The sequence below is a fragment of the Poecilia reticulata genome, chromosome 1 (assembly GCF_904066995.2).
Source record: "Poecilia reticulata chromosome 1, P_reticulata-male-v2, whole genome shotgun sequence".
NCBI classification, from domain to species: Eukaryota; Metazoa; Chordata; class Actinopteri; order Cyprinodontiformes; family Poeciliidae; genus Poecilia; species Poecilia reticulata.
The window spans coordinates 13,007,531-13,033,843 of NC_088830.1; the positions used below are offsets into that span (position 1 = coordinate 13,007,531).

Sequence of the window (26,313 nt, forward strand, 5' to 3'; positions counted from 1 at the left end):
TTTCCTTGGGTGCAATTCCCAAGGTGGCGTTGTTGACAACTTCTGGTTACCCTGCTGTGAGGAGCAGAGTACCAGACTCCTACCCTAGTGTTGCCACAATAAGATCAGAATGTACCAAGGCTTTGATTTTAGAGCTCCAAAATAGTGTGACTGTTTGTCAATCTCATTTGGTTGTCTTTAGGACTTCAGGTTCTGCTGACTCAGCAGAGATAAAATGCTGAGTCAGTGGATGCTGGTGCACTGCACAACAGTGTCCGTGAGACTGAACAGAACAGCTGGCACTTCAGCAGTCTAAATGTAAAGCTGAGGTTTGGAGGATGTCACATCATCACCTTTACATTATGAAGAAGCTGCCAGTGTTGTCCAGTCAACCTCCGTACATCTTCTGAGCATTAAGAGCAACATTTCATCATTTTCCCCTCAATATCCAACAAAACCAGAACCACAATTAATGAAAAACTATCTTTATTCTAGATTTTCATGTAATGATTTCAATATACAGTCTAAAGGAACATTTCAGGAAACAAACACTGTTCAGAGGAACATAATCCGATATGCATAAAAACAAAAGGACAGTTTAGAAAATATGAGGAGGATGTTAATGTTTCTGAGCAACACAAGGATGGAAAAAAATAATCTCCTATAGCCTAATGCTCTTCACAAGGCTTTATTAGTAAGGTCTGAATGTTACACTTATGTGGTAGGGTTACAAAAAGAAAATAAGAAGTTATTTTGAATAAAATAAAAAAAGGTCTATCTACAGTTCTGTGTAAACCAAGACCATTTAAAAATACTTATTTAGAAAAATAAGAACCTCAGCTAATATAGTAATTGTACTTTTCATGCTAACCCCACTTCCTCTGACTTAAGGTTTTCTGTACAGGTTTGCTGTGTTTCATGAGTGTAAACTATGCTGACACACTGGGAAAACCTTCAATGTTTCTTTTTTTTAGAGAGGAAATAACCGTCAAGTCAGAATGGACACCAACTGCATGTATGTGTGTATGTATATATATATATGCAGTTTATGCAACTTTCATCATTAGCTTTTACAGATGCCTTCTGACCACTTCTGCAAAGACGAAAACATGAAAATAAAAAAAAAAGATTTCTTTGTAAGAAAAAAAAGACAAACAGCTGTGATCTTTCCGATCAACATCAAATAAAGAAGTGACACATTAAGCTAAAAAAAAAACCAAAAACAAAAAAAACACATCCCTCCAGCCCACGCCAAACCAAACCAAATCAAATATGGAAAAAACAAGAATAGATTAATTGTACCTTTCCTTTCCTGGCCAAAATGATCAGAGCCGTACAATTTCAATAAAACCTGAAAACCTAGCATGTTAGGAAAGGAAAAATGAAGTCCAGGCAGTCCGCTTCAACACACACATGAACACTAATACCATTTTAAACCCAGTTAAACCTAGGTTTAAAACCCTGAAAACTTATTTTTCCCAGCAACACATTCTCTCTGCGTGCAAAACTTGAATCAAATCTAATCACCGCTGAAGATTTTTTATTTTTTTTGCCTGTGGAGTAAAAATTTGCAAGATTCCTGGAGAAATGTCAGTGGAGATTTAGCATTTAGTAAGCAATGTCAAAAAAAAAAAAAAAAATCTCCAGAAGCTGAGATACGGTCATTGTCTCGCAAAAAAAAAAGAAATCATCTCTGCATTTTTAGTCATAGTTTCAATTCAGCTCCATTGATCACAGGTGTTTGGAAACTTCGATCAACATACCAAAGCTTCATAATATCGCCATGTTTGGACAAACATTTAAACTGGATCTTATTGCTTAAAGCAACACATTTTCCCACTGAAGCTAAAATAATTTTTTACTGTTAGAATAACGAAAAGTCTGGTTTTTTCCACCAAGTAGTGATTCCTCGGCTCTCCTCCAGGTAAAATGTTAGCATTGTGTTATTTCAAGATGAACCCGTTCAATCTGAAGAATTCAAGGTCCAAATCAACCTCATCTATCTCATTTTCCACAAGTAAATGTTGGAAATGACAATTTTTCTTTATTTGTAGTTTGGGAGAAATGTCTCCACCGTATTCTGGGGGGAAGCGGTGGTGACGGCGGTAGGAGTTCGCCCTGCGATCGGGCGATAATCACATCACGAAGACAAAACATTCCTGCGATCAGAAACTTATTTGCCATCAGTTGCCAGCCAATGACAAATCAAGACTAAAGCAGCTGAGAAATCTGAATTTAAAAACGCATCACAAGATGGAGGAATAAGGTGGTTAGAACAACTCGAATGGGTAAATTTGACTGGAATCTGTAAAACCAGGGAAAGTGAACATCTAGTTTTGTGTTGGGGAAGGTTGGCCGGCTGCAGTGATCTGGTGCTTGAAGCTCACTGCACAGACGGGCTTTTGGGCTTCAAGCTGCTGACACTGCAGTGTCACACAGCCAAGTATGAGGAGGAGGAGGAGCCGCACCGTCTGTAGGTTAAAAAAAATTGGTTTTTTTTGCTTTTTAAGGGAACAAAACCATAAATCTTTGCATAAAACTGCACTTGAATCATAACTGAAACCTAGTTTTTAGAAGTATGTTTTTCCCAACCAAAGATTACACACATTAAAATAGCAATGAATAAAATTGCTATTTTTATAGCAATTATATGGGATAATAAGTTTTAAGAGTCTCGTCTCTTTTTTTTTTTAAATTAAAATCAAGTACCACAGCTTTAACTCTAATGATCACAGTGTTACTAGGCAGACAGAGGGTTACTGTACACACACCGCCTGCACGTTTCCTTTGATAACTGATGCTGAGGACTCTGCATATGTGACGATAAAAACACCCTAAAAACACCTTCATACACTGAAGAACTTCACATATGGGCACCTTAAAAAAAAAAAAAAAAGAAAAGAAAAGAAAAAGAAATCCCTTCACTCCAAGCGAGTCCATTTCTCATCAACATCCCCGATACAACGTTCAAACTTCATCTTGAAACTAAAATGAAACGGTTTGGGTCGGCCTGCTTGTTGTGACGCAGCTATAACAAGTCGTTTGCCATGTGGCGAGTTACGTAACCACTACAGTATGTCAGGGCTCCTCCAGAGACTACAGTACTACGTCCTCAACTCCCCACTGAACCTGACGCACATCGAGATCCTGAGGTTTAGGAAAACCGATCCCTACTGCCCGCGGGGAAGATTCAGTTCTTCATGCATGAGTTAGAAAACAAGCGAGACGGATTAAAAACGTTGTTCCCAAACAGCAGGAAAATGTCTGTTTTCAACAGTCAAGACGATTTTCCCGCGCATTCCCTGTTAGCTTGTCTCGTAGTTAGAGGTATAGCATAACAACCGTATTTGCAGGATTACAGCGTAAACATTATTTGGTTATAAAAATACGTTAAAAACTAGCATTTCATGAGATGATTGCTCAGGGTGGCTTTTTTTTTCCCCGTTTCAAGAGTCGAGCATGCGTGTTATTCTTCTGACAGACGTGTGTGATCTCTTCCTCCTAATGGTCCTTCGAATATTTTTTTTTGTTAGAAATCTCCCGAGTGTGTGTGTGTGTGTGCGTGTGCGTGTGTGTGTGTGTCCATGTGCATTGATTTACATTGACAGTAAATGCAAGTACACACAAACGCACACAGGAGGCGTTTCTCCTTCCCGTCTGGAGATCACCATTCGACTCTATGAGGAAACGTAAGGCGACGGGGAACAGGAACATGGCTCAACTCTGCAGGGTGTTTTATTACTCTTCCTCCTCCTCGTCGTCATCCTCATCGTGGCAGTGCGTGATCTCCTGGGGCGTCTGGGGGAACAGGTTGGGAGGCTTGATCTCGCTGAAGGAGCGGGTCAGGTGGTTGCGTCTGCACTCCAGGTCCTTGCAGTCGTTGCACTGGGTGCGGTTGCGCGTGGCCAGCGGCGACTCCACGTCGATGTCCACGTGGGCGTGCTCGACCGTTGACTCGTGAGGCATCTGAGGGACATCGAGCAAATATTTAATGGAGAAACGAGGAAATTGCGGTTGGCAGATGTTTAAAGTCCAGGGTTCGTTGGTGAATTTTTAAAACTTTTCCAGCGTCACATTTTGGGATAAAAACAATGCAACTGAGTTAAAGAAGCCCATTGTGGTTTTCTATTAAACAACATTATTATTATTAACAATGTCTTCAAACTCCTGGCCTCAAGGAGTCGTTTCAGGACAATAAAGTCAAGGACTAACAAACTAAAAAAATAGTTTCTACCCAAGAGCTGTTGTTACCCTGAACACAGCTAATGCAGATAAAACCTGATCTTTCTTTCTTCTTTATTTATTTATTTATTTATTTATTTATTTATTTATTCCTAACATCCCAGTTGTTCTGTATTACTTTGAGAGCTGCTATTTTTCTTATTCTCATTATAGTATTAAAAATACAACATTTTATGCCTTGAAAATGTTCTCACATACATTTTATACACCTGACTGGCCTGAGAAAGAGAACACAAATTTAACAAAAACAAAAATAATCACCCAATTCCAATAACATTTGAAATATAAACCCACTCTTATTTAAATTTTACAGATCAATAATAACAATAATTGGAATAAAAAATATTCATCACGTCGATCAAATCCCTTTGTTTTAAGGTAATTGACCTTTTTGCTCAAATTAAATGCTTAAATACTATACAGAAATCAAAACAAAGTCTTTACATGAGCAGAAATACAAACTTCAGCTTCTATTGGAGCTTAAACTCCACAGGCTGAGCTGAAGGTTTTGCATCAGTGCCAGTGAAGCGAAGCGTTGACCTGGGAGTGACCTTAAGGTTATGTCTCACTCCGGTCGGACACTCACCAGCACGTGCGCAGCTCTGAACAGGTAGCTGAAGGGGTAGTACAGCAGGTTGATGAAGGAGGCGGCGTACAGGTCGGCGTAACGCATCACCTGGGAGGCGAACAGAGTCTGTCTGGAGCCGCTGCGGAAAAGGCTCCCCATCATTCCGTAGCACATGTCCATGTCGTGCGTGACTTTCTGAAAGGAGGAAACGAGAAGATGAGACGATACGCTGCCTTTTATTCTGAATCGGCGAAAACGGCCAAACGGAAACAATCTGAGGAGGGGGCGTCGGGAGAATGGAGGGCGCTGTGAAACCTCTCCAGCTTGGTGTTAAAAGCTTGGGGACAAAGGTGGTGCAACACAGCAGCACAGGCCGTACCTTGACTCGTCTCTGAATAGTGCTGATGTCGGGCCTCTCGTTGCTGCTGCTGTCCAGATGTCTGAGGAAAGATGAGGAGAAAGACGATGAGTTCAGGGTCGAGGGCGCGGGGGTGTGGGGCGGAAACGCATATCAATTCGCTGAAACATAGGAACTCAAAGAGGCGGTGTAACAGCGAGCCGTGGCGGGCTATAAATACGGCCAGCAAATGTGGTTATCAGGTGGCCTGCGTGGGCCGACCCCTCCACTCTTCACCCTATTGACCCCGTTGTTCTCTCAGCGCGGATGCCTTTACACGGGCCGCGGAGAGCAAAGAGCAGCAGAGCCGGCGGTGGGGACGGCCGGGACGGGAGGACGGGGCGGGGGGGTTATGTTCGAGACAGGAAGTGGACGAAAAGAGGCCAAAGGGGAACAGCTCTTACTTGTACAGCTCTGCCAAGAAAACGTCCAGGCTTTGAAGTTCCTCGAATAGCGCTGGGAAACATAATAGGAGAAGGAAAGTGTCAGTGATGAGGATGTTCTCTGTTGACTTAACCCTTCACCCTCTAATAACGTCACATGAAATATCCCTTGCAAAGAAAAATGTGTTCTCAAAAGACCATAAATGCAAAATAAAATCCTTGTTTTTTTAAACTAGCATCAGAGCATGGAGACAAAAATATTAATGATACCCAAGTAAAAACATTTACCAAAACAATATCAAGTGTTTAGAACATTTTAAGCAAAATACAGTGATAAAAATGACTGTACTGTGAATATTTGTAAATAGTTTTCATTTTTTAAAGTACAAAGACCAGTCCCAATCAAATGAATCAAATAATAAACCGTTTTAACCTCTAACATGTCATGTTGTTGCCATGATGTGACTCTAGTTTATTAACTGAAATAGATATGATTTAAAGTCAACACACTTGATGGTAAAACATTATAAAAATCAGCATCAGTTCGATTTTACATCAACTATCAAAGTATTTTAAAACCTGGACCCTTAAACAGGCTGCATTGTTTTTCTATTTAAAACTCTGGTTTGTAATTCTTTATTTATGTTAAAATGCATTTCAAACATTATTTATGTTTAAATATTGCAACCTGGTAAATGTAATTCACGTTTCATTATTAAAGGTTTGTAAGTTTAACAGTGTTACGGTTTCTCCCTTATTTTCATACAGATTTATATTAAAAAACAGTTTGGTATTATTTGGGCATTTTCAGTCTTGGTTGAATGAAATAAAAAAATAATGATGCAAAACTTTCCAGCTTGACATAATCAACTTTTACTTAGCTTTATTGGTTTTGTAGTTTGTTTACTATTAAAAGTCTATTCAGATCAAACCACTTTGTAATTTGTTTTTTGTATAAAAAGAAGAAATAACAGCCGACGTCTTCTGGCTCTTTGAGGTTGTCTAGGAATTTTGACTCGGGTTTTATTTTGAAATTCTCATGGTACCAAAAGATGAAATCCAAACAGTGTTTCTCTCTCACAGCTCTTGTCGGTCCAAACGTGCAGCTCCTGGGCCAGCTCAGGAATCACCAGGAACGTCCTCCAGCCCTGACGCTTCTTAGACTTGAGGATGTCTCCGAAGATGTGGTCCCCGATGTACAGAATGTCCTTCCCTTTGGCCCCCAGCAGGTCGCACACAATGTCTGAGGAACCTTGGGGTAATAACACGTTCATTAATGACACCTCAGGCCCTTTAATGCTAAAAATAAGAAGTAATAAGCAGCAACACTGAAGCTCGTCTCACCTCCTGAGTACACTATGCCGTGCTGCAGAGGTCCTGTGTAGGTTCCAATCTTTAGACGTCCTGTGGTCTGGATTGAGGACGCAAATAAAATGAAAATCACCCAAGTAAAGATCTTCATCAGACTAAACACATTTGTGTTTTTAAAGTTAACGATTGCATTGGTTTCTTTCGCATTTCGGACGCAAATTGTAATAACTGTTATCGCTTTGACTTTATTTAGAGGAAACCTGCTTTCAAAAATTACAAGTTGCCCAAACGCTGAGGACAATCTGACATGGTCACAGAGTCGGAGTCCTGCTTCGTGTCCGCTCACCGTGTCGACCTGTCTGAGAACGGTTCCCTCCCCGAAGAAGACGGGCTTCCTGGCGTCCACCAGGATCAGGTCGAAGTAGGACTGCCAGGGCTTGTGAGCGGTGCCGGGCTGTGGAACAAACCACAAGAGTTACCAAAATACCGACAGTAAAGTGACACGTTTTTCACCTTCTACCTGCAATCTCAGCAAAATCGATCTTACCTTGGGGCCGTGGGGGAAGTCAAACAGGTAAGTCATGATTTTCTGTGAGGGGAAAAAGTGTTTGGATGTAAATCAAATATCGAATAACAACTAACTAAACAATAAAAAATAAAAAAAACCATTTTTGTTGTTTTCGTCTAAACGGTTAACCGTCTGCACTCACGTCCGTGTATTTGTAGTCGCTGTTGGTAGCCAGGAAAACCTTGGCCACTTCATTCATCCGGCTCAGGAGAAGTGGGAGCTTCCCCTGATGGGAACAGAGAGGAGAGAAAAGAGAGAAAAAAAGATCTTTAAGCATCTTCACAAAGAACGTGACACAATGTGTGTGGCTCTCGTAGCAGAGGACACCTGCTGCATGCAAAGTACTCACATCTCTCACTACGTACTTCTCCAGGTTTTCCACAGTTTTCTCCTTCAGCGTTCCCTGAAAAGACAAAGGAAAACGTGTAACACGACATGTTCTGGCATGCTGAAAATAATAATGTTACTTAAATCAATGGTCGCATGAACTTTACCTTGAAGTGAACCCAGTCCACCGCGTCCCGAACGTCCTGGAACATGCTCTTGTAGGACATGAAGAGGTCGCCGTCCTTGAAGCCCGTTTCACAGCTAGAAGGGGGGAGGGGGAGAGAGAGACACGTGCACAGCCGTCGGACAGGCCACATCTTTACAGAGGGTCTTTAAAAACATGACATTTGTTTCTTTTTGTTTGCTTTTAAATGGGATAGCCTTCCCTTGTTGGAGGGTCCCCAGCCAAACAGGAAAGCATTCTCCCCCTAAAAGACCAACAACCAGGTTTCAGAGGACAAAGGACATGCAGCCATTCCAGATTACATTCTCAAAAGAAATTAAAAATCAATTACAGGCCATTAATCCTCCTTTACAGAAGTGCTAAAAAGATTGTGGGAGATTATTTCATTTTATGTGGATAGTTAGTGAGATTTCCTTTGACTGCTATTAATCTGACAAGGATCCATGCGCCTACTGTCTGGTATTAATTCTGTAATTCTATTAAAAATAAAACAGGTCTGACTGAAGTCCCAGGAGGAAACCGTTTAATAAGAATTAGCTGACATTAGCCTTTAGGACACCAGGACGCTCCCATGCTTTGGGCCATTTGCTCTCACCCCTGCGTGGCTTGCAAATGTCTTTGTGTCAACATGCAGAACTCAGAAACATGTTGTTGCACGACGTGCAGCCTGGCAGGGACGTTCTTACCTTGTGTATCGGTCACAGTTGGAGAAGAAGTCCACAAGACAAGCAAAAAGATATGTTTCTTTAAAAGAATAAAATAAAATAAAAATTAGTCAGAGTTTTACTTGGGTGTAAATTTTCTGGAGCAGTCTCCACCAGCCTTACCTGGCAGGTTGAAGAGTGTGTTAAGGATATAAAAGCGCTCTGTGTCGTCCCTCTGGATAAACTTGTTGGGGTATCGTTCACGGATATCAGGACTGGGAGAAAAAAACAGAGAGAGAGAAAAGAAAAATATATTTACTTTATATAAATATATATATATATATATATATATATATATATATATTTATTTCTGAGATGCAGAAAGGAAACCAGCTTACCCTCGGAGGAAGTTAAACCCGTGGACACAAACCAGGATGTTGCCATAAGCATCAACCTTCAGTAGGTTTCCATACATGGTATCAAACACAAGGCCTCTGAAGAGGAAGCAAAAGCCAAAAACTTTACTTTATTTGGACTTTTTGTGATAGACAATCAGCAAGTAGTGAATAACTGTGATGCGGCAGGGAAATGACACGAATGGGAAAAAAACGCTACAACTGAAAATATGAAAAATGCAGTGTGCACTTATAGTCAGCCCCCTTTAATCAGACACACCCACACACAGAGATACAGTTGTGGAGGAGTTTAAAGCAGAGGTAAATTGCAAAAACAAGATCACAAGCTTTGGAAATTTTACGGAGTAAATGAAGAGAGAAAATCATTCTGAGTACAAATAGAGCTTCTCTGGGAGGAGGTTCACCTTCCTGCAGGACAAACACGCAGCCAGAGCTATAATTTGCATCAAAGCATATTCATTTGTTAGAACGGCCCAGTCAAAGTCCAGACCTAAATTCAACTGACAATATGTGGCGGGACTTGAACGATGTTTTGCTTAACATCTCATTTTACAGTTTAACATTCGGTATTTAAGGAAAAAGGGGATGAGCGGGTCGGCCGTCAGCTCTTGTTGTGTCCAGTTTGGTCTGACCTGGTGGGAAATGAAGGATCGTAGACGAAGCTGAGCAGCTCCTGGGGATAACCAATGGACACCAGCCTCTCCACCGTCAGCTCAAAGCCCAGCGACTCGTACTCAGGTGACTTGTAGACTAAATATCAAAACACACAAATATTTAGTTTAGCACATTTTAATAGATTTACAGTACTGTTAAACAGAAACAGAACAGGCTTGTATTTGATTTTCTATCTGCAACATTCTTTTATTTTGTTAATGTTTGACGTTTAGTGTTCAAATTATGAAGCTATGAACTGAAACTTTGATACCAAAAGTCTTTTAATGTCTCAATGTGTTTCCCCTATTAGAATAATTAGAAGTGATGAATCCAACTAAAGTTATTTAGCTTTCTGGCTAAAAAAACCCCCAATAATTTGTCTGATTGAGATTTGGACTGAAAAGATATGATCTATGCTATTTAAACCAAGAATGCTGTAGTACCAATGCTACACTAGTATGGGGTGAGAGAATACTGTCCAGATAAGCTTGAAAATTAAAAAAAGATACTGAGCACGGCTAAAGCTGTGCTAGGCTAAAGAAGCTCCTAAAACAATTGTAGCTTGTTTAGCTTGCAGGAGGCCTTTGCTTCTCATATTTATTGATTAACTGATCAATAATTGGATGGCAAAACAAGATATTTTATTTATTTATTTTATTTTTTTTACAGATTTTGAACCAAGCTATGCCAACTAAGGAGTTCTGGCTTATTTTTTTATGTATTTATTTTATCTTAAATGCAAACTGTATATATTTTTGTGAAGTTTGGGCCTAATCACTGCTCTGAGTATGTTGTTCTTTCAGCATATTGACTTTTTTTTGTTGCCTACTCTAGTTAACAATTAATCGATTACTAAATTAGTTGGCAATTACGTCAATAATTGATTCGTCACGATTAATCATTTCAGTTCTGATGCAATGTTTCCAATTTTAACTTGCACCCAAAAGACAGAGTTTGATATCATTATTCTGTTGACATGTTTTCACTCTCCAGCGGCTCCTCGCCCTCTAGACGGCTGCACAGCTCCGCAAAGAAAGCTGATCAAGTGTGAAAATTATAAGGCCTTAAAATTTCATCTGCAGTTCATGAGAGCTCTGTGGAGACTGATGAAGCTCTTCCTCATCGTCGCCCGCACTCGGTATTTACACTATTCTCTCGAAATACAAACATAGGCCGATGCTAAGAAAAGGCTGGCGCAAGATTAAAATGCTTTCTTAGGCTGGGGGGAAAAAAAATAGGAATATGTTAGATGTTATAAATACGCAAGAAAGAATGTTCTCTGTGTTGTCGGCCTCCCAGTGGGGCGCAGGGAGGAAGGACCCGGGGGCAGCTGAACTGGTTGATGATTCTTAAGGGGGCAGTAAAGTGGGAGGACAGCAAACAGGAAAACATCTGCAGTGTTCTGTAAAAAACACACAGCAGCAAACTAAAAAAGACCCGAGCTGAAGAAAACTAGCTCATTTTTTGGATCAAGTAAAACTCTCTGTAAGAACAAGCCTGTTCCCGCATTATAATCATGCAGTGTGTTGCAGCTCGGCTGCCCCCTCCTCTCCTCTGTTTTTCTCACAGTAAACTGGGGGTTTGGGCTCACTGCCCAGAGCTGCTGCTAACATCCCAATCCACTCCTCCTGGCTCACTTGTCATAATCCTCTTGAAAGTCTGAGGTACAAAGCAAAACACGAAACAACTGGGGGAAAAAAAAAAAACTAAAAAGAAAACAAAAAACCATCTATTTTGAGAGTCGTTTCCCCTCGATCACCTTTGCCATCATCACTCTCTGTATGTAGTTCAGTGGTTTCACTGAGTGTGCTCGTTCCCTCACACAAGTACAATCTGTACTGGCTGAATGAAAGGCCAATCAGGCTGGCCATTCATCATAACCATGTTTATTTTTTTATTGTAAACTTGAAACATAATTACACACCTCCACAAGTCAAATGAAACGCATACTCCCATTTTAACAAGGTTTGCATTCCACAAGCAGGCTAAGTTCAAACTCAAATTACTTCAAAAGGCTTTTAAATCCTTATAATCAATGCAATGCAATCAATGCAGACTATTGACTGCATGTTTTCTGCAATGCTTTGAAGAAATACGAAGTTGTTTGTCAGAAAGTTCCTGGTTAAGTGATTCTCCAAAGAAAAGTAGGACCAAAATTCCTCAATGGTGACGTAAAAAGACTTGTTGGCATTAATCACAATCCGTTTACTAGGATCAGGAGGAGAAAACTACTTTTCTTACAATGAGACGGGTTGTTTTGGATTGCTTTCCCCTTTAATAAATAAAACTGTCAGGGCAAAAAAAATTTTATTGAATTATTTTTTTTTATTTTATAAAACATGGCAATGAGTAGTGCAAATAACTTTTTTTCTTAGTAATAAAAAAAATGCCTTTCTTTAAAACTTCACACAGCAACAGAGCATCTTTTCACAAGTAACTAAAGTCACTTGATGCCATTTCAGACATTTAGCGGTTAGCGTGATGGGAGAGAGTTATTGAGCCGCTTTGCTTACATCCTCATTCAAATCCATGTTGACAAAAAGTTTCTGATTTTTCTTCAACGAAGGGTCCACCAAAAAACAGCAACATAATCAGATTGGAAGTTCATGGTTGCATAATTTGGGTGCCGCCCGTTATTATATTACTGTTTCTTGTTGCATGCTTGACGGTGTAGCATTTCTGCTCTCCAGAGGTCCTTGTAGCTCACATTTCTTCTGCTGTCATTAGATACACACAAACAGAACCTGCTTAGAGTCACGGAGAGACATGACTTCATCTTCACAAATACATCCGATCACATCCTTGATTAGATTATTGCCAGATAATTACAGTCCCACCGCTCCCACTGCTGAGCGCTGTGTCGTCTCCCCGGGGTTTTGTAGGCCAGGTCAGCTCAGGCCCGAATGTAACGCACACCCTTCACCCAGAAGGTAAACAACCCGCACTGCTCTCCAAACACACCACCTAATCCAAGGCTCCCAAACGGGGACACAGTGACTGAACCATGTCACATAACCGTCTATATTAAGGAGCTAACAATATGCGTCTTAATTTATCTGTTTCCATCAGTGTGCAAATGAAGGCCTTGGTTTTAGAATCAGGACACGGTGAGGCCCACTGTGGAAAAATACGAAGACTCCGGCACCGCCTCGGGGGCCGACATTAAGCCCAAAGTCTGCTGGAAAACTAGGACAAAACTGATAGCATCTCAATGCAATCTGGGTCTAAACAGGCTGGTGCAACTGTTGCAGTGTCGTGCTCCCGTTAGTAGCAGCAGCACAGATAAAGCGAGGTTGACCTATCTAATATTGATTTAGCTTAGAAAATGTTACCAAATACGTGATGTTTGAGGGGTGTTCCCTTCAGAGTTCGCTGAGGTTTGAATTTTTCATAAGGTTAAACAAATTTGTCAGAATAAAAGAGCTTTCTTGTAAGGTATACAAAAAAAATGCTCTGATAATGTTTATATAAAACATATAGGATGTTAGAAAGAAATGCATTTCTTTTAAATAATTAGTAAATAAATACATAAATAATAAAAAAATACAGGTTTCAATAGTTAGCTGGCTGGGATGTTTAGCTTTGGTTAATTTAAAAATGAAACATTTGCATAAAAATCTATGCAGGAAATAATCAAAGTGATCTTAATGATAGACAAGCACACTTTAAAAAGCCCAAAAATCTAATTACGGTAGTTTAATCTTTTACGTAATGAGGTCAAATATCCACATTCACACTGGTCACTAAACCCAGTGACAAATTGAATATTTGGGACATTTATCTTTAAATGGTAAATTAAGAAAATCCCACCAAGAAGTTAGATTTCTTAGTTTATATATAAGATAAACGACAATTCGGAGGATCCTAACCCAATTCAACAGTTTATATCTGATGATGAGGACCTTGTTCTTCTACAATACAGACTGGATTTCTATTTTAATGTAATTTTCCATATTTGACTAAAAACATTTGGGAATCTTTACGCAGTAACAATGTGTGATCTCCATGTTCCACAGATCTTTAAATAATACTGAATTTGGCTTCTGATTGGGCGGTTTGGTAAAGGATAGTCTCACTGGTCCTTATGCAGCTGATCCAACTTTAATGAGTTTTCACTTTATAAGCTGGTAGTTAGGACTTAGATCACAACATTGTTCTGCTTGTAAAACTAAAACTAAAAACACTTTTAGCTGCTTCAAATCTGTGTGTGGCCCTGGGAATCCAGAACAATGGTTTTTATGGCTTTTCCTCTCTATTACAGGATTTTTGCAAGTTTAACCAACTCAAATGTGAGACTTTTTAAGACTGTAATGAAGACCTTTATCTCCACAGAAATGTATGAACTTTGTTCAGCCAACTGCCAATCAATAACATTGAATAAATAACATACCTTATGTATGTTACGTACATACCTGCAAGCTAGGTATTTACCCAGCTAGTAGGTATTTACACCTAGCTAGCAGGTAGGTGTAAATACCTGACTAGTAGGTATTTACCTAGCCAAATACCTACTAGCTACTACTACTAGGTAAGTTTAAATACCTAGCTAAATACCTACTAGCTACTACTACTAGGTAAGTTTAAATACCTAGCTAAATACCTACTAGCTACTACTACTAGCAGGTAGGTGTGAATTCCTAGCTAGTAGGTATTTACGTAGCTAAATACCTACTAGCTACTACTACTAGCAGGTAGGTGTGAATACCTAGCTAGCAGGTAGCTAGGTATTCACACCTACCTAGCTAGCAATTAGGTAGGTGTAGGTTTACATCTAGCTAGCAAAGATATGCTAGCAGTGAGTTACTGGTAGCCTCAACCAGTGTCACATGCAATGAGGATGTCTCATTGTCTCAAAATGTCTAAAAAGAATTTTTTTTAAAATGGAATATGCAATTAAATAGTCCAGTCCAGACAAAATTTAAGACTTGTGATCAATGTATTCTAGACTTTTTAAAGATGTGGACAACCTGTAATAAATTAAACAATTTGAAAACTGCTCTGTTTTTGAAGGTTATTTTTAAATAAAAATTTGATTGAAGATCTGAAACATTCAAACATGATAGAAAATAAAAGATGGAATAAATCTGGAAGGGGGCAAATACTTTTTACAGCACTGCACTCAGTAAACGGCAAAAAAAAAAAAGATCTGTTTGGAGTGCAAATCGCATCCACCTTTCTGTCTCTTTAAACAACATTGTTAATGCGCGTTACAAATGTGAACAGCTCCTAAAAAAAAAAAAAAAAAAAGCCTGTTGCCGTCATCCAGTGGGATGTTAGGCAGCAGCTATTCAGTGAAACTGATGAGGCACTTCAGTGATGAAAACTGCCCAAAAATACACGATAGCCACACTTCTAGCAAACATTAACACTTGGTAACAAGCTCCCATAAACTGAGTCACATCAACAGCTGAGCATCTGGAAAATCTCCTGCTATCCAAACGCGGCGAGGGCCTCCAGAGCCTCACAGGATCCGCGAGTGAATCCCTACCTCAGGGGAGCCACCGCTGCTGAGCCCCACAAACAAATGTGACCCGCTTTTCAAAGGCGGTGAGGGTTTATTTTTAGACGTGTGGAGTCCAAAAAAACTGGAGCGAAGTCAGAGAACGACAAGGTAGGGCACACAGCGAAACGCTTGGCCCACAAAATATTCACACAACTCGCTTTAACTAACCTTTTCTGATCCTCGGCATATTGGAAAGTTAATACATCACCAGGATCTGGAGCTGAAGGGACCTTCATTAATTCATCCATTATTTATAATGAAACTGTCTAGAGTCTATCTTATCTTTGTATTTATTTTCAAAGGACAAGTTTTAAAAATAAGTCCAAACATATAAAGTTAAACAATACTAAAAATAAAACTTGGTACATAGGAGGTTTTTACTTCCAAATATTAAGTGCAATTTCTTCATAGTTGATCAGATATATTTGCTTTTATCTCTGCTTTTGCAAAAGCAAATGATGTGCGTCAATAAATATTTAACTTACCCGCTAAAGTGTAATCCATATCGAAACCAAAGCACTTGATTTTCTCCATTGCCAAGCTTCTATTGACGAAGATTCTGAGGAAATAAATAAACAAAACGGCGGAAACATGTAAGTTACATTGTTATGATTAACAAGCGGACCGTTAGAAAATATAAAAACTCTACAAGAAAGCTGCATTTTCTTACATCGATTTTCCAACGTCACAAGCATGAAGGAAGCAGTCAAACAAAATCTGAGCAACTAAAATATTTACCTTGTGTCTGCATATTTTAATAAATGATGGATAAATAATCACATCTGTTATATTATTTATTTTATCTGCTTCTTCTGCTACCAATTTAAAATTAAATTCTATTTCCATTGATTGCTTATATTAGATAACAGACCTAATGTTAGACTGCACAGTTATTTATTGGCATTTCACTGTAATGTAGGTGTACTTTATGGAAACTCTACTATAAATCATTAAAAGTCAAAAAGGATTTTGCTCCTGAGAATAAAAAGTGACTAATACTGCAAAAGTACGAAAAAGGCATCTGTTCTTGGAACGCTGTAATGCTCTCTAGCACATGGAGCAGAGAGCATCTTGGCAACACTTGGTCTAAAAATTTAACATCATCAACTTTTATACTACAGAAGCTGAAGAAGATCATTAATCATGTGAAATCCAGGAAAAATGGACGACAGCTTCAACTGTATTTCCTTATAAATGTAAATAATAAAGAGTAAATGAAAAATACTGCTGAAATTGTCTTTCAAATGTGGAAACACAATGTTTACGTAGCCATGTTTACGTAACCATGCCGACACAGAGGAACCGCACCGCTAGCAACAGACCCCGTCTCTTTTCAACAGCCCTGATTTAGCTGAATATACAACAGAGCTCCACTACAGAAAACCAAACAAATCAAAAGTTCAATCTGTCAGAAATTAGACTTAATCCAGTTACAGAGACAAACAGAAATCAGCCGCTGTTAGAAAGATTTCTTTTTTTTTTATAACCGGTGCTTATGCGATTCCCAGTCAGAATCACATAATCCTGTTGAAAAATCCAAGAATCCGTTGTGAAATACCTGGCAGCAGATCCGTAGTGAACAAGCTCCCATTTAGAGTTTAGTCCAAGACACGACTGGCAGTGCATTCTGAGTGAAATAAACATTAGTTTGCCTCTGCGTTGGTCTGATCTGCTCCAGCTGCACGGTGAAGCTCTGGCACCCTGAACAATAAACCCCCCAACCCCCAGGTCCCCTCCCTCACTCTTTGCTTTCTTGTCATTCAGAAATTTTCTGACTTGTTGCAAAACTGATTGTGGCCCTTCCGCGTCATTCTCTGTTGTTGTCAGTCGTCGGGGTGGGGGGGGGGTTGTTGTTGAGCAGTGCGATGATGTTTGTTTGCCCCCTCAAAGACATCTAGAATAATCCCAAGTCAGGGAGGATCATGAGAGCCGGCGCCTCGAGTGACAGCGGCTCGCTTTCCTCAGGTGAGGATCAGAACACACACAGGTGAGCTTCAGGTCAGTCATCTTCTGGACTCATTTATTATTCACACTCCAAGCTGTCGGAAGACTTTGACAATTATCCAGCGAAATGTTTCCCAGGCGATTACGTCACCTGTAGCTCAAACAGATGTACTCTAGTTAACGCAGCGTCTACTATTTGGTTATTCTCTGAAATTTCTGCTTTTTGAAGATTTTGATTTTGGATTTTAAAGTATTAATAATAAAGAACCCTGTCACAAGGTTAACTTGTAGCCATTACATAGAGACAAACCAATCAGGCCTTTTCTGCCCGATATCAATTTCTGGCTTTTATTTTTGTACTTCTGACCTGTCCTTCCATTTCTGATTGATCCTATTTTTTGTTCTCTTTACGAAAGGCTACAAACATAAAACATAAAAAAACAAAGTGCCACATGCTCTTTGGCAGATGTATTAGTGTATTAGTTTTGAATCTAGCAGAAGATAAAGGGATTTTAAGATTGTCCCCATTTTTTAGATCGGGAAAGAGCTGAACCAGCGTTCGACTTGTTTATCACGCTGAATGGAATAAAAACATTTTTTCATAACAAAGAATTTTGCCAAAGACTGTTTAACGCTGCTTAAAACTTCTAGTCAAAACATAAGAGGGGGAAAAAAACCAATTGAAAAAGATGTTTGCTTAGATTTAAAGTTTAAGATAAAAAGTTGAAACCTGATACATTTAACAATGGATTTCACCCTCCATTTAAGTAATAACGTATACAAATGTTATCACCTGATTATTACGAGGTAAAATTGTTAGTATTTGCTTCACCACTTTAGTATTTACTGCTCAACAATCAGAGAGCAGCATGCTACTTTATTTTTAACATTTCTGAGCGCTGCGGGGGTTATAAGTCACTTTGAGCCGAGCATTTCAATCTAAATCGTTCCTATTTTTATGCGGATGACATCTAATATGCAACCTTTAGCCGGAGGGCGGTGGGAGGCAATGAACGGCCATAAAGGATAATCCGTGGTCCTCCTGAGCTCGTCTATATTGAAAGTGGGTGTGGGCGACTTGATTACTATAGTCAGCCTCGACTTTGGTCTTGCTGACAAAGAGGTACAAACATTTCCGACGGGCCGTGAGTACAAGAGAAGCCCTTAATTACTTTAGCTGTAGATGGAAGCAGCTGCGGGACGCCCTGCCAGATTGTTTCCACTCCTGTCTAATCTCACGCAGGCGGCGATTGGACTCTGGGAGTTTTATCTATGCTGGTCAAAGTCATCCGTCCGTCGTGATGTGATCCCCGGGGGCCGCTCTGTGTGACAAACAGTCCCATTTACATAAACGCTTGAACCGATCAAGAACTTCTTACGCAAAAGCATCGTATTAATCAGCGGGTAATTGTTGTCCGGCACGGCACATGTGGCTGCTTTGCATGCGCGTGCGTCTGATGGGAGGGGCGGGGTTGTGGACTGAGCGACCTTTGCCCCGGCAGGACACACAGACCCAACAGATTAGTGACAGTTTTATAAACCCTCTGAGCACGGGATGTGATATGATGGCAGGGAGGAACAATGGCGCCCGTTGTCCCCCAACCCTCCGAGTTAAACATTGAACAGCCACTCACAGTAAAATACTAATCATGAATGGATGTTTCCTCACAACAGGCCGAGTTCCCCCCAGCCCCCCCTCCACCCATCATCACACAGAGCGAAGACTATCAGAGGCAACAGCGATTGGACGAAATAAAGGACACAACGATGCATTTGAATTCACTGCCAGTCGCAACGAGACATATTTGCTGACCGACAGCAAAGTTCTGATTCATGCATTCATTTCCTGGAGCCCAAGAGCCTGATGACATTTGCCACCAGGCAGCAAGAAAAGCTGCACAGAGCCAAACAACCGCCCTTAAGAAATGCGTGACTGAATATGCAATCAAAGCTGGCAATAACCCAGTTTGTCTGACAGAAACTCAACACAGTGGCTGAGTTCTCAGACCACAAGAGCTTGTTTCTATATAACCTTTTTTTTTTTTAGCTTGAGAGCATGTATTTGAGTGTCTTGAGTCAGAACCAACTTAAAAACTCTGACGGCACACTATGGTTTGGGCTCGTTGCGTTTTAAACCACTTCATCCAGTGAGCAGCACAGACTTGCTACCTCTCCATGTCAGGAATTATATCGAGCCAACAATCCTCCACCAGCCTTTTAAGTCAAACTTCTAGTTTTGCTGCCTCAACCACATGACGGAAGCAGTGGTTTTCTACATGCTAATGAATGCGCTAGAAACAAAAAAAAAAAAACCATGGTGCCATTTTAAAATGGGCAATGGATGAGCAAACGTTGTGAAGGTTGGCTTCTAAAAATGAAAAACCATTCAGAAATTCATTTTTTAGCCATCCAGAGTCAAATTGCAAAATACAAATACAAACTTCTCATCTCTGACCTTTTACACACAGTTAGTTACTTCTACTACTTTAAAATGCCTTCACCTTTAGAGGTGCGCCGATTGGAGCTTTCTGGCTTATCACCGATCTTTAAAAAGCCTGACGTGGCGATAACAATTTTGGATGACACCAACTTTTTTTCTTCGGAAAGTTGCTACATTGGTGGAGTGACTACTGCTAACTCCGCACATGCGGATCCGGTGAGCGGTTCTGTAAGCCAGTCTACTCTCACGGCAAAGCAAAAGAGGACTCTGGCTGATTTTCAGACGTTTGCGTCGGTAGACAAAATCAATTTCTCATGTAAGTACCAGCCGATCGCCAGTCTCCCAGAATTAAGGAAATTGCGGCAGATTAATCGCCGCACCCCTATATTCACCACAACATCAGTTCTGGTCAAATTAAATCGCCAAAGATGAGTTTCTATGAAACTGAAGCTGTTCTGATCAAAATCTGCCATCCAGGTCAAAGTATTTCCTACATAAAGAAGTATAAAATAATCCTTAAATAACCACATCACTTTACAGATTGTTTATTTTATTCCTTAAATGGTTACATTGATGGTGTGCGTCTCCCTCCAGCAACAGGAAGATCTAATCTACAGCAGAAATGTATTTAAATTCTCTCTGAAGTCTAAACAAGGTGGTGAGGAATAAGTAGCAGAATTGTACTTTTCTGGTGGTCAGCGAACGCACCACGGCCTGGTGATGTCTTCTGCCAACTCTGAACGCAGCTCTGGCTCAGACGGACAGGAAGAAAAGGGCACAAAAAAAGAATCCATTAAGACGTTGCGGTCAACCAATCGGAACCAGGCTTTACCGACCCGATCCGATTAGGTTGCCTAACAGTTCCTGTGCACCATCAGCATTGTATTTTTTTGGTCCAGTGTTTTCATGTGAACGCCGGTAAAAAAAATAATAAAATGTATCGTTTCCTGCACAAATATGCAGGGGAGACTTTTCACTTTCACCGTTTTTTATTGTATCCATCTTAGGCGAGTGTGATCCAGAGAGAGGAACCACAAAGACGTCCAAACACCCCGTCAGCCCCACCAATCTGGGGAGCCTTTCCCAGAGTAAACAGGAGGTTGTGTGAGATTCCCCGTTTCTGAACTGAGAAACCGGCTGGGCCGTGATCCAAACGAGGTTCTGAGAGTAAACCATTTCAACCAGAAGAAGAAAACCTGCTGTGGTTCAGATTCTGGTCTGAAAAGGACTCAGATTTACCTTCTCTGATTCACTTCCAGTTCTTTTCTTCTCCCATGTGTTTTTTTTTTTTTTTTTTTAAATTCAAAACCACTGTTGGATATCTTACTCAGAATTAGGCCACCAGTTCTTTCTTTAAACATCAGACACCAAAAACCTAAAAAGGTTCGGTCTTTAACCTATTTATTAAAGTGTTTTTTCCTCCAAGATTTGTGCGTCAACACAGCCGCTCAGTAAAGAGGGATTCAATCTTCAAGATATTTATTGCACATATACTAAGACTGGTTAGTTTGATTAATGAGACAACACAATAAAATAGTTTCCTGTAGCCCAAAAATAGGCTTTTCCAACAGTTTTGTGAAACATGATAAGAGATACAGAGGAATCTAAAGCTCAGGATTACATAATATAAATGTGCAAAGTCAGCCTTATCCATCACAAGCTGACAGCGCCAGAGTTCTTATCGTGCTCGTCGTTCCACCTGGACGTTCTCCAGGTCATTCTAAGATGAGCTCCTTACCTGTGGTAGGGCTCCCTCCTGTACTTCTTCATGGCTACGCCGTCCATATTGGCTGGCAGGTCTGCATAGTTTTGCAATCTGTCACTCCATGAAGTCATCATCTTTTAAATGTGTCAGAGTCTGGGGGAAAAAAAAAAAAGTAGGTGGGGAAAAGTTCTGAAAGAACCGAATTTAAGTCCGAGTCATAATCACTGTTTTATAACCGAAGTAAAGTATTAATTGAATGTTTTCAAACTGCTTGCATCCGTCTCTACATGCACACTTGTGATTGTGGTCCACCTACATTTTGCTCTGTCTGATAAAGACTTTATTTACGTCATTTAGCATTTTCTGGCGCAATTGTCCTGTCCATATTTTCTCTGTGAAACATTCTGTATTACGTCTAACTAAATGAAAAGCGCTCCAGGAATATAAGTACTGCTACCACATCCAGAACAGTATAACATGCTGCTTCTTACTTCTGAGGAAATCAATGAAATTTATTTATTATTATTTAGACACAAACAAAAATATTGGATGAAATAACTGTAATGCACTGATTATGGTTTTCCTAACAAATACTGATGGGTTTTTTAAGTTCAATCTGCTAAATCTAATTTATTATTTGAAGGACTGTTAGAACACCTAAAAAATTGCACAAAAAATTGTTTTGTTTATTAAAGATTTTAGTTTTGAATCTAACAAAACTAATATGATTTCAAGATTATCCATATTTATGCATCAAAGCATATCTCTCCAACTAGGTGATCACTAAGTGACCTGCAGATCGGAGACAGTCGACAGAAAACTAGCCAATGCTAACCTTTGGTAATAAACAAGTAAAAAATAATAATAAATTTGGTCATATCAAAGCTGTAGTATGTAACTTTTAATTTTTTAAGAAGTGTTTTTTACATATTAGTTAAAACTATTGCCATGTAGTGACAGTATAACATGAGATGGATAATCTGTGAAAATATTGAGCTCCTATTGCCGTCTGAAGACATGCACTGCTCCCGGTCAAAAACAAGGAGCGTCTTAGTGCTGTCAATCAAACTCGTGAACACGCTGCTAAATGTAATGGCAGAGAAACAGACCAGCAAGTGTCTTATATCTCTCAGAAACAGGGAAAAAAAATATTCTGAACAGCCAAATTTGTCTTTCATGTAAGAAAGGGAAAACTCTAGCAGGCTTCTTGTGGCCAGCTGATTAGCAGTGTGCAGATACAAGCTGCTTCCCTCCACCAATGAAAACTCCAGCACTTTGTCTGACTGCATGAGTGAAGAGTGGAGAATGAGGAAAAAGGCAGGAGATGGGAGACAAACCTATTTATCTCAAACATCCTTCGTCATTACATGTCAAACTAAATACTGATTGTAGAAAAACTGTTCAGGCTGAAAAGATTTAAAACAAAAAAACAACAACAGTCTGGTGACTTTGCTGACTTTGTTAGCTGTAATTACCAGTGCTGTGTTTGTGCTTCCCTTGCTGACACCGTTTCTCCCTCAGCTAAATACTGCAGGAAAGGAGGAGCAGAAGTAGCTTCTTTTTTTTTTCTTTTTTTTTTTTTTACTTTAAATGGAAGCAAGAATAGAAGCGAGTTTTAAGACCTGCCAACGACCCCTGTTGATTAAAACTCTCACTGCAAAGCTTGCACCATAGTCCAATTTCTGCACCTATTCCTATATGAGGTCGAGAGAACAGACCGAGACCTCACTCGGTTACTTTTTATGCTCGTGTTGTTTAGCTAATGTCTATGTGACAGCTTGATTTGATTGACTTTGACAGATAAGTCAGCTCTTCTCGGTGATTTTTCCCCTCTCTGGTCGAGTTGTTTCGTCGTCTCCGTGGCTTAGATGCACTTCAGTCAAAAACTATCTGCTCAAAACTACAGCCTCAAAGAACACCTTGTTCGCAGCGCTTCCAAACATCTAATTACATTGGCTAACAACCGTCGGCTGTTCTTCTTTTGGTTGACAAAGACTGAAAGGGCAACAGGAAGCAGGAGTTCAAATAACTACACCGCACTATCTCCACCTTGGTGAAACACAAAGAAGACAGTGAAGACAGTCTAAGCAGATTTCTCCTACAACTGACGTGTTTCAGCACTCACCTCCGAGTTCCTGAATAAAATCAATGGGGCCGTCCGTTAGTCTGAGCATGCGCTGTGAGCTGTGTCCAAGTAGGAGAATGAGGTGTTTTCCTACGGTGCTGCTAGACTCTGACAGTGGGAAGCTGGAGGCGCAGCGGCGGCGAAAACTCAGCAGAAAGCCAGGCAGATGAGTATCCGAGCTCGGCTAGCTCTCAGCAGTCTCTGGGAGATGCCAGCTGTTGTTATGAGACGGTCAGAGGGAGGCGCTTGTTCCTGCGTGTCACAAAGAGGCGGACCCATCTGCCGTCGTGGCGGAGACACGTGACTGCGTCACAAGAGGCTTTCAGCAAGGAGGGTATAGTTCACAAACGTTTTCTTTATTAAAAATAAATAAATAAATAAATAAATAAATAAATAAATAAATAAATAAATAAATAAAAGTATGGAACGCATTTCATTCTGGGTTATAGTTTATGCTAAATTGTAGAAGTCAGAAAAATAGTCATGTAAGGTAGTAAACCACCATTGTTTACTAGTACATCTAAAAAATATTGTGTAAAATTGAAATATTTCCTGCCAGTCATCTCAGAAAATGAAATGAGTCTATTATCTACAAACCTCCCACAAAAAGCGATATAATACCAACCTTTGTTTGTTGTAATTTTTATGATTACAAGACACAGATAATCATAATTAAAAAAAATATATTGTCTCAGAAAATTAGAATACTTTAAAAAAGTTTATTAAAACCAAGGAAGCAGAGCACATCATTCCAGTTCTGAAGACCTTACACCTGCTCCCTGTAGCTCATAAAATAGACTTGAAAATAATGTTGTTGTTTTTTTATAAATCACTGACACCAAAATACATTAACGATCTGCTGTGGTTGTATTAACCAATCAGAACACTCACATCTTCTGGTACTGATATGCTCTACATCCCCAGAACCAGAACCAAACATGGAGCAGCAGCAGTCAGCTTCTATGCACCACAAATCTGGAGCAAACTTCCAGAAAACTGCAAAACAGCTGAAACACTGAGTTCCTTTAAATCTATAGAGTAAAAACCCACCTCTTTAGAGTTTTATTTGAACCATAATAAATGAAACACTGACCTACATTTTGATGTATAACAATGGCACAGAGCAAAATGCAACGTTCACTGGTTTACTGTGTGCTGTATTTTATGACTTTGAATTTTTTGTGTTTTTATGATGTAAAACTTGTCTTGTTGCTGAAATGTGCTATGCAGATACACTTGACTGATTGAATGGTTAATGGAAACTTGCTGTGTCACACCCTAGTCAACCTGCAAAAGTTTCTTAAGCCTTTAAACGGTCTCTCCAGTCTGTCAGGAAGACAGTCATCAGCTGAAACTCAAACAGTTTCATTAAAATCACAGATGTATTTTAAGCTTCTGACTCTATTTGTTTAGCTGTGTCACCGACACCCTTCACAGGGAGGTGGAGACACAAAGGTTACTCCTGAAGAAGTTGGTGGTTCACAGAGTTCTGTATCCAAGCACGTTACCAGAAAATTCAGTGGAAGGAGGAAGCCTGGTTAGAAAAGATGTGCCGGGAACAAAGAAGACTGCAGCCGTGAGAGGATTAAGTGACATCCATTCTTGACAGTAATCCCATACTAAACATGAAAGTATTCTGCCTCAAGCTGATTGCTCCATTCCAACTATGAATTGATCAATATGTGCAAGACGGACTGGTTTTTGGTATTTGAGCTACTCCCATTTCAAGCTTGTTAGTTTAGTTTTTTTTTTAATTTTATTTCGGACACAGTTCATACTCTAGAAAAATTCTTCATACTTATAAGCTTCACGCCTATCAGGGGTAAAGCAATACATGATCATTCAGAGATAAATGACATTTTTTTATGGGTCTTTCCAACAAGTACGGCTCCAAAAAATTAGAATATGATAAAAAACGTTTAACTTAAATCAAAAATTCAGTCGAAACTCAAACAGATTCATTCAATTCACAGATGTATTTTAAGCTCCCGACTCTGTTTGTTTAGTTGGTCACTGCTTAAAGCCTAAAATTCAGCTTCTCAGAATTGTGCATTACACCACGCGCCAATAAAAGAGTGACCTTCAGTTCTGCGTTGTTGGTTCTGGTGGTTCTCATGTTTCTCTGTGGAGTTTATACCGTGAAGAGTTTTCAGCCAATCAGTTACAGTGATACCACTGGCATTGAAGCAGGTATTAGTACTTTTGGCAGCGTGGGCAGGGCTGAAGTGTTGGTGGAAAATGAAATAAGCATCTATAAACAACCTGACATAAAGTGCTCTAAAATGTTTTTCTAGACATAAGTGCTGACTTTGGCCCTGATGAAGCAACTTGGATTCTGTGCATTTTCTCCATTCCACCATCAAACTCTGTGAGTTTCAGTCTTATTTTTTTTACCCAATAAGACGTTTCTGATGTCGTCTCATGGTTCAGCTTAACACAAGAAGGGCAACAGGTGTAGTCTACATCCCATGTTTGGGTGGCTCATCTCGAAGAACAAGCTGCAGCAGTCCACTCCAAATGTGACTTTCATGTACAAAAAAGGGGGAAAATCCCCTCCTTTTAGCCAGCTGATAAGCGGCGTGTTGACACAAGTGGAGGAAGAAGAGCTGAAAACTCCTGCATCTTGTCTGACTGCATGGTGACAGAATGAAGAATGAGGAACAAAGCAGTAGGTGAGAGATCAACCTGTGTATCTCAATTATCCTTCATTACTTTTCAAATTAAATATTGATTTTATCATGCACATCAGATTGTGCACGATATAAGCTGGGTTTGTTTTAGCTATGAAGAACCCGTATAGGAAAAGTATCGCTGGCAAAGACCGCACTGTTAATTTGAGCTTTATAAATGTAAGACTTCCAGATTCAAAGTCTCTTATAATGTCTTAAATTTGAACACTCTGCTATATTCCGTTGAAAAGCTA

The 26,313-nt window shown here is 39.8% G+C and overlaps 1 protein-coding gene across 3 annotated transcripts; it reads right to left on the reverse strand.

Annotated features, from left to right (window-relative positions):
- Nucleotides 1-448: 448 nt before the first annotated feature.
- On the reverse strand, nt 449-23,635 carry nt5c2b (5'-nucleotidase, cytosolic IIb). Of its 3 annotated transcripts, XM_081606595.1 has the most exons (18): nt 23,391-23,635; nt 21,299-21,418; nt 15,662-15,735; nt 9,652-9,769; nt 9,002-9,097; nt 8,787-8,878; nt 8,646-8,703; nt 7,943-8,036; nt 7,798-7,851; nt 7,591-7,674; nt 7,428-7,469; nt 7,227-7,334; nt 6,914-6,980; nt 6,651-6,821; nt 5,591-5,642; nt 5,169-5,229; nt 4,808-4,984; nt 449-3,945 (listed from the first exon to the last, which is right to left on the reverse strand). In XM_081606595.1, the coding sequence occupies exons 2-18, from the start codon at nt 21,397-21,399 to the stop codon at nt 3,718-3,720; spliced, it is 1,677 nt and encodes a 558-aa protein (XP_081462721.1). In that variant the 5' UTR covers nt 21,400-21,418; nt 23,391-23,635; the 3' UTR covers nt 449-3,717. The 3 variants fall into 3 exon arrangements, with proteins under 3 accessions (XP_081462721.1, XP_081462723.1, XP_081462725.1); XM_081606597.1 differs by lacking the exons at nt 21,299-21,418; nt 23,391-23,635 and adding an exon at nt 16,735-16,834; XM_081606599.1 differs by lacking the exons at nt 8,787-8,878; nt 9,002-9,097; nt 9,652-9,769; ... (1 more) ...; nt 21,299-21,418; nt 23,391-23,635 and having other exon boundaries at nt 7,943-8,203.
- Nucleotides 23,636-26,313: the final 2,678 nt, after the last annotated feature.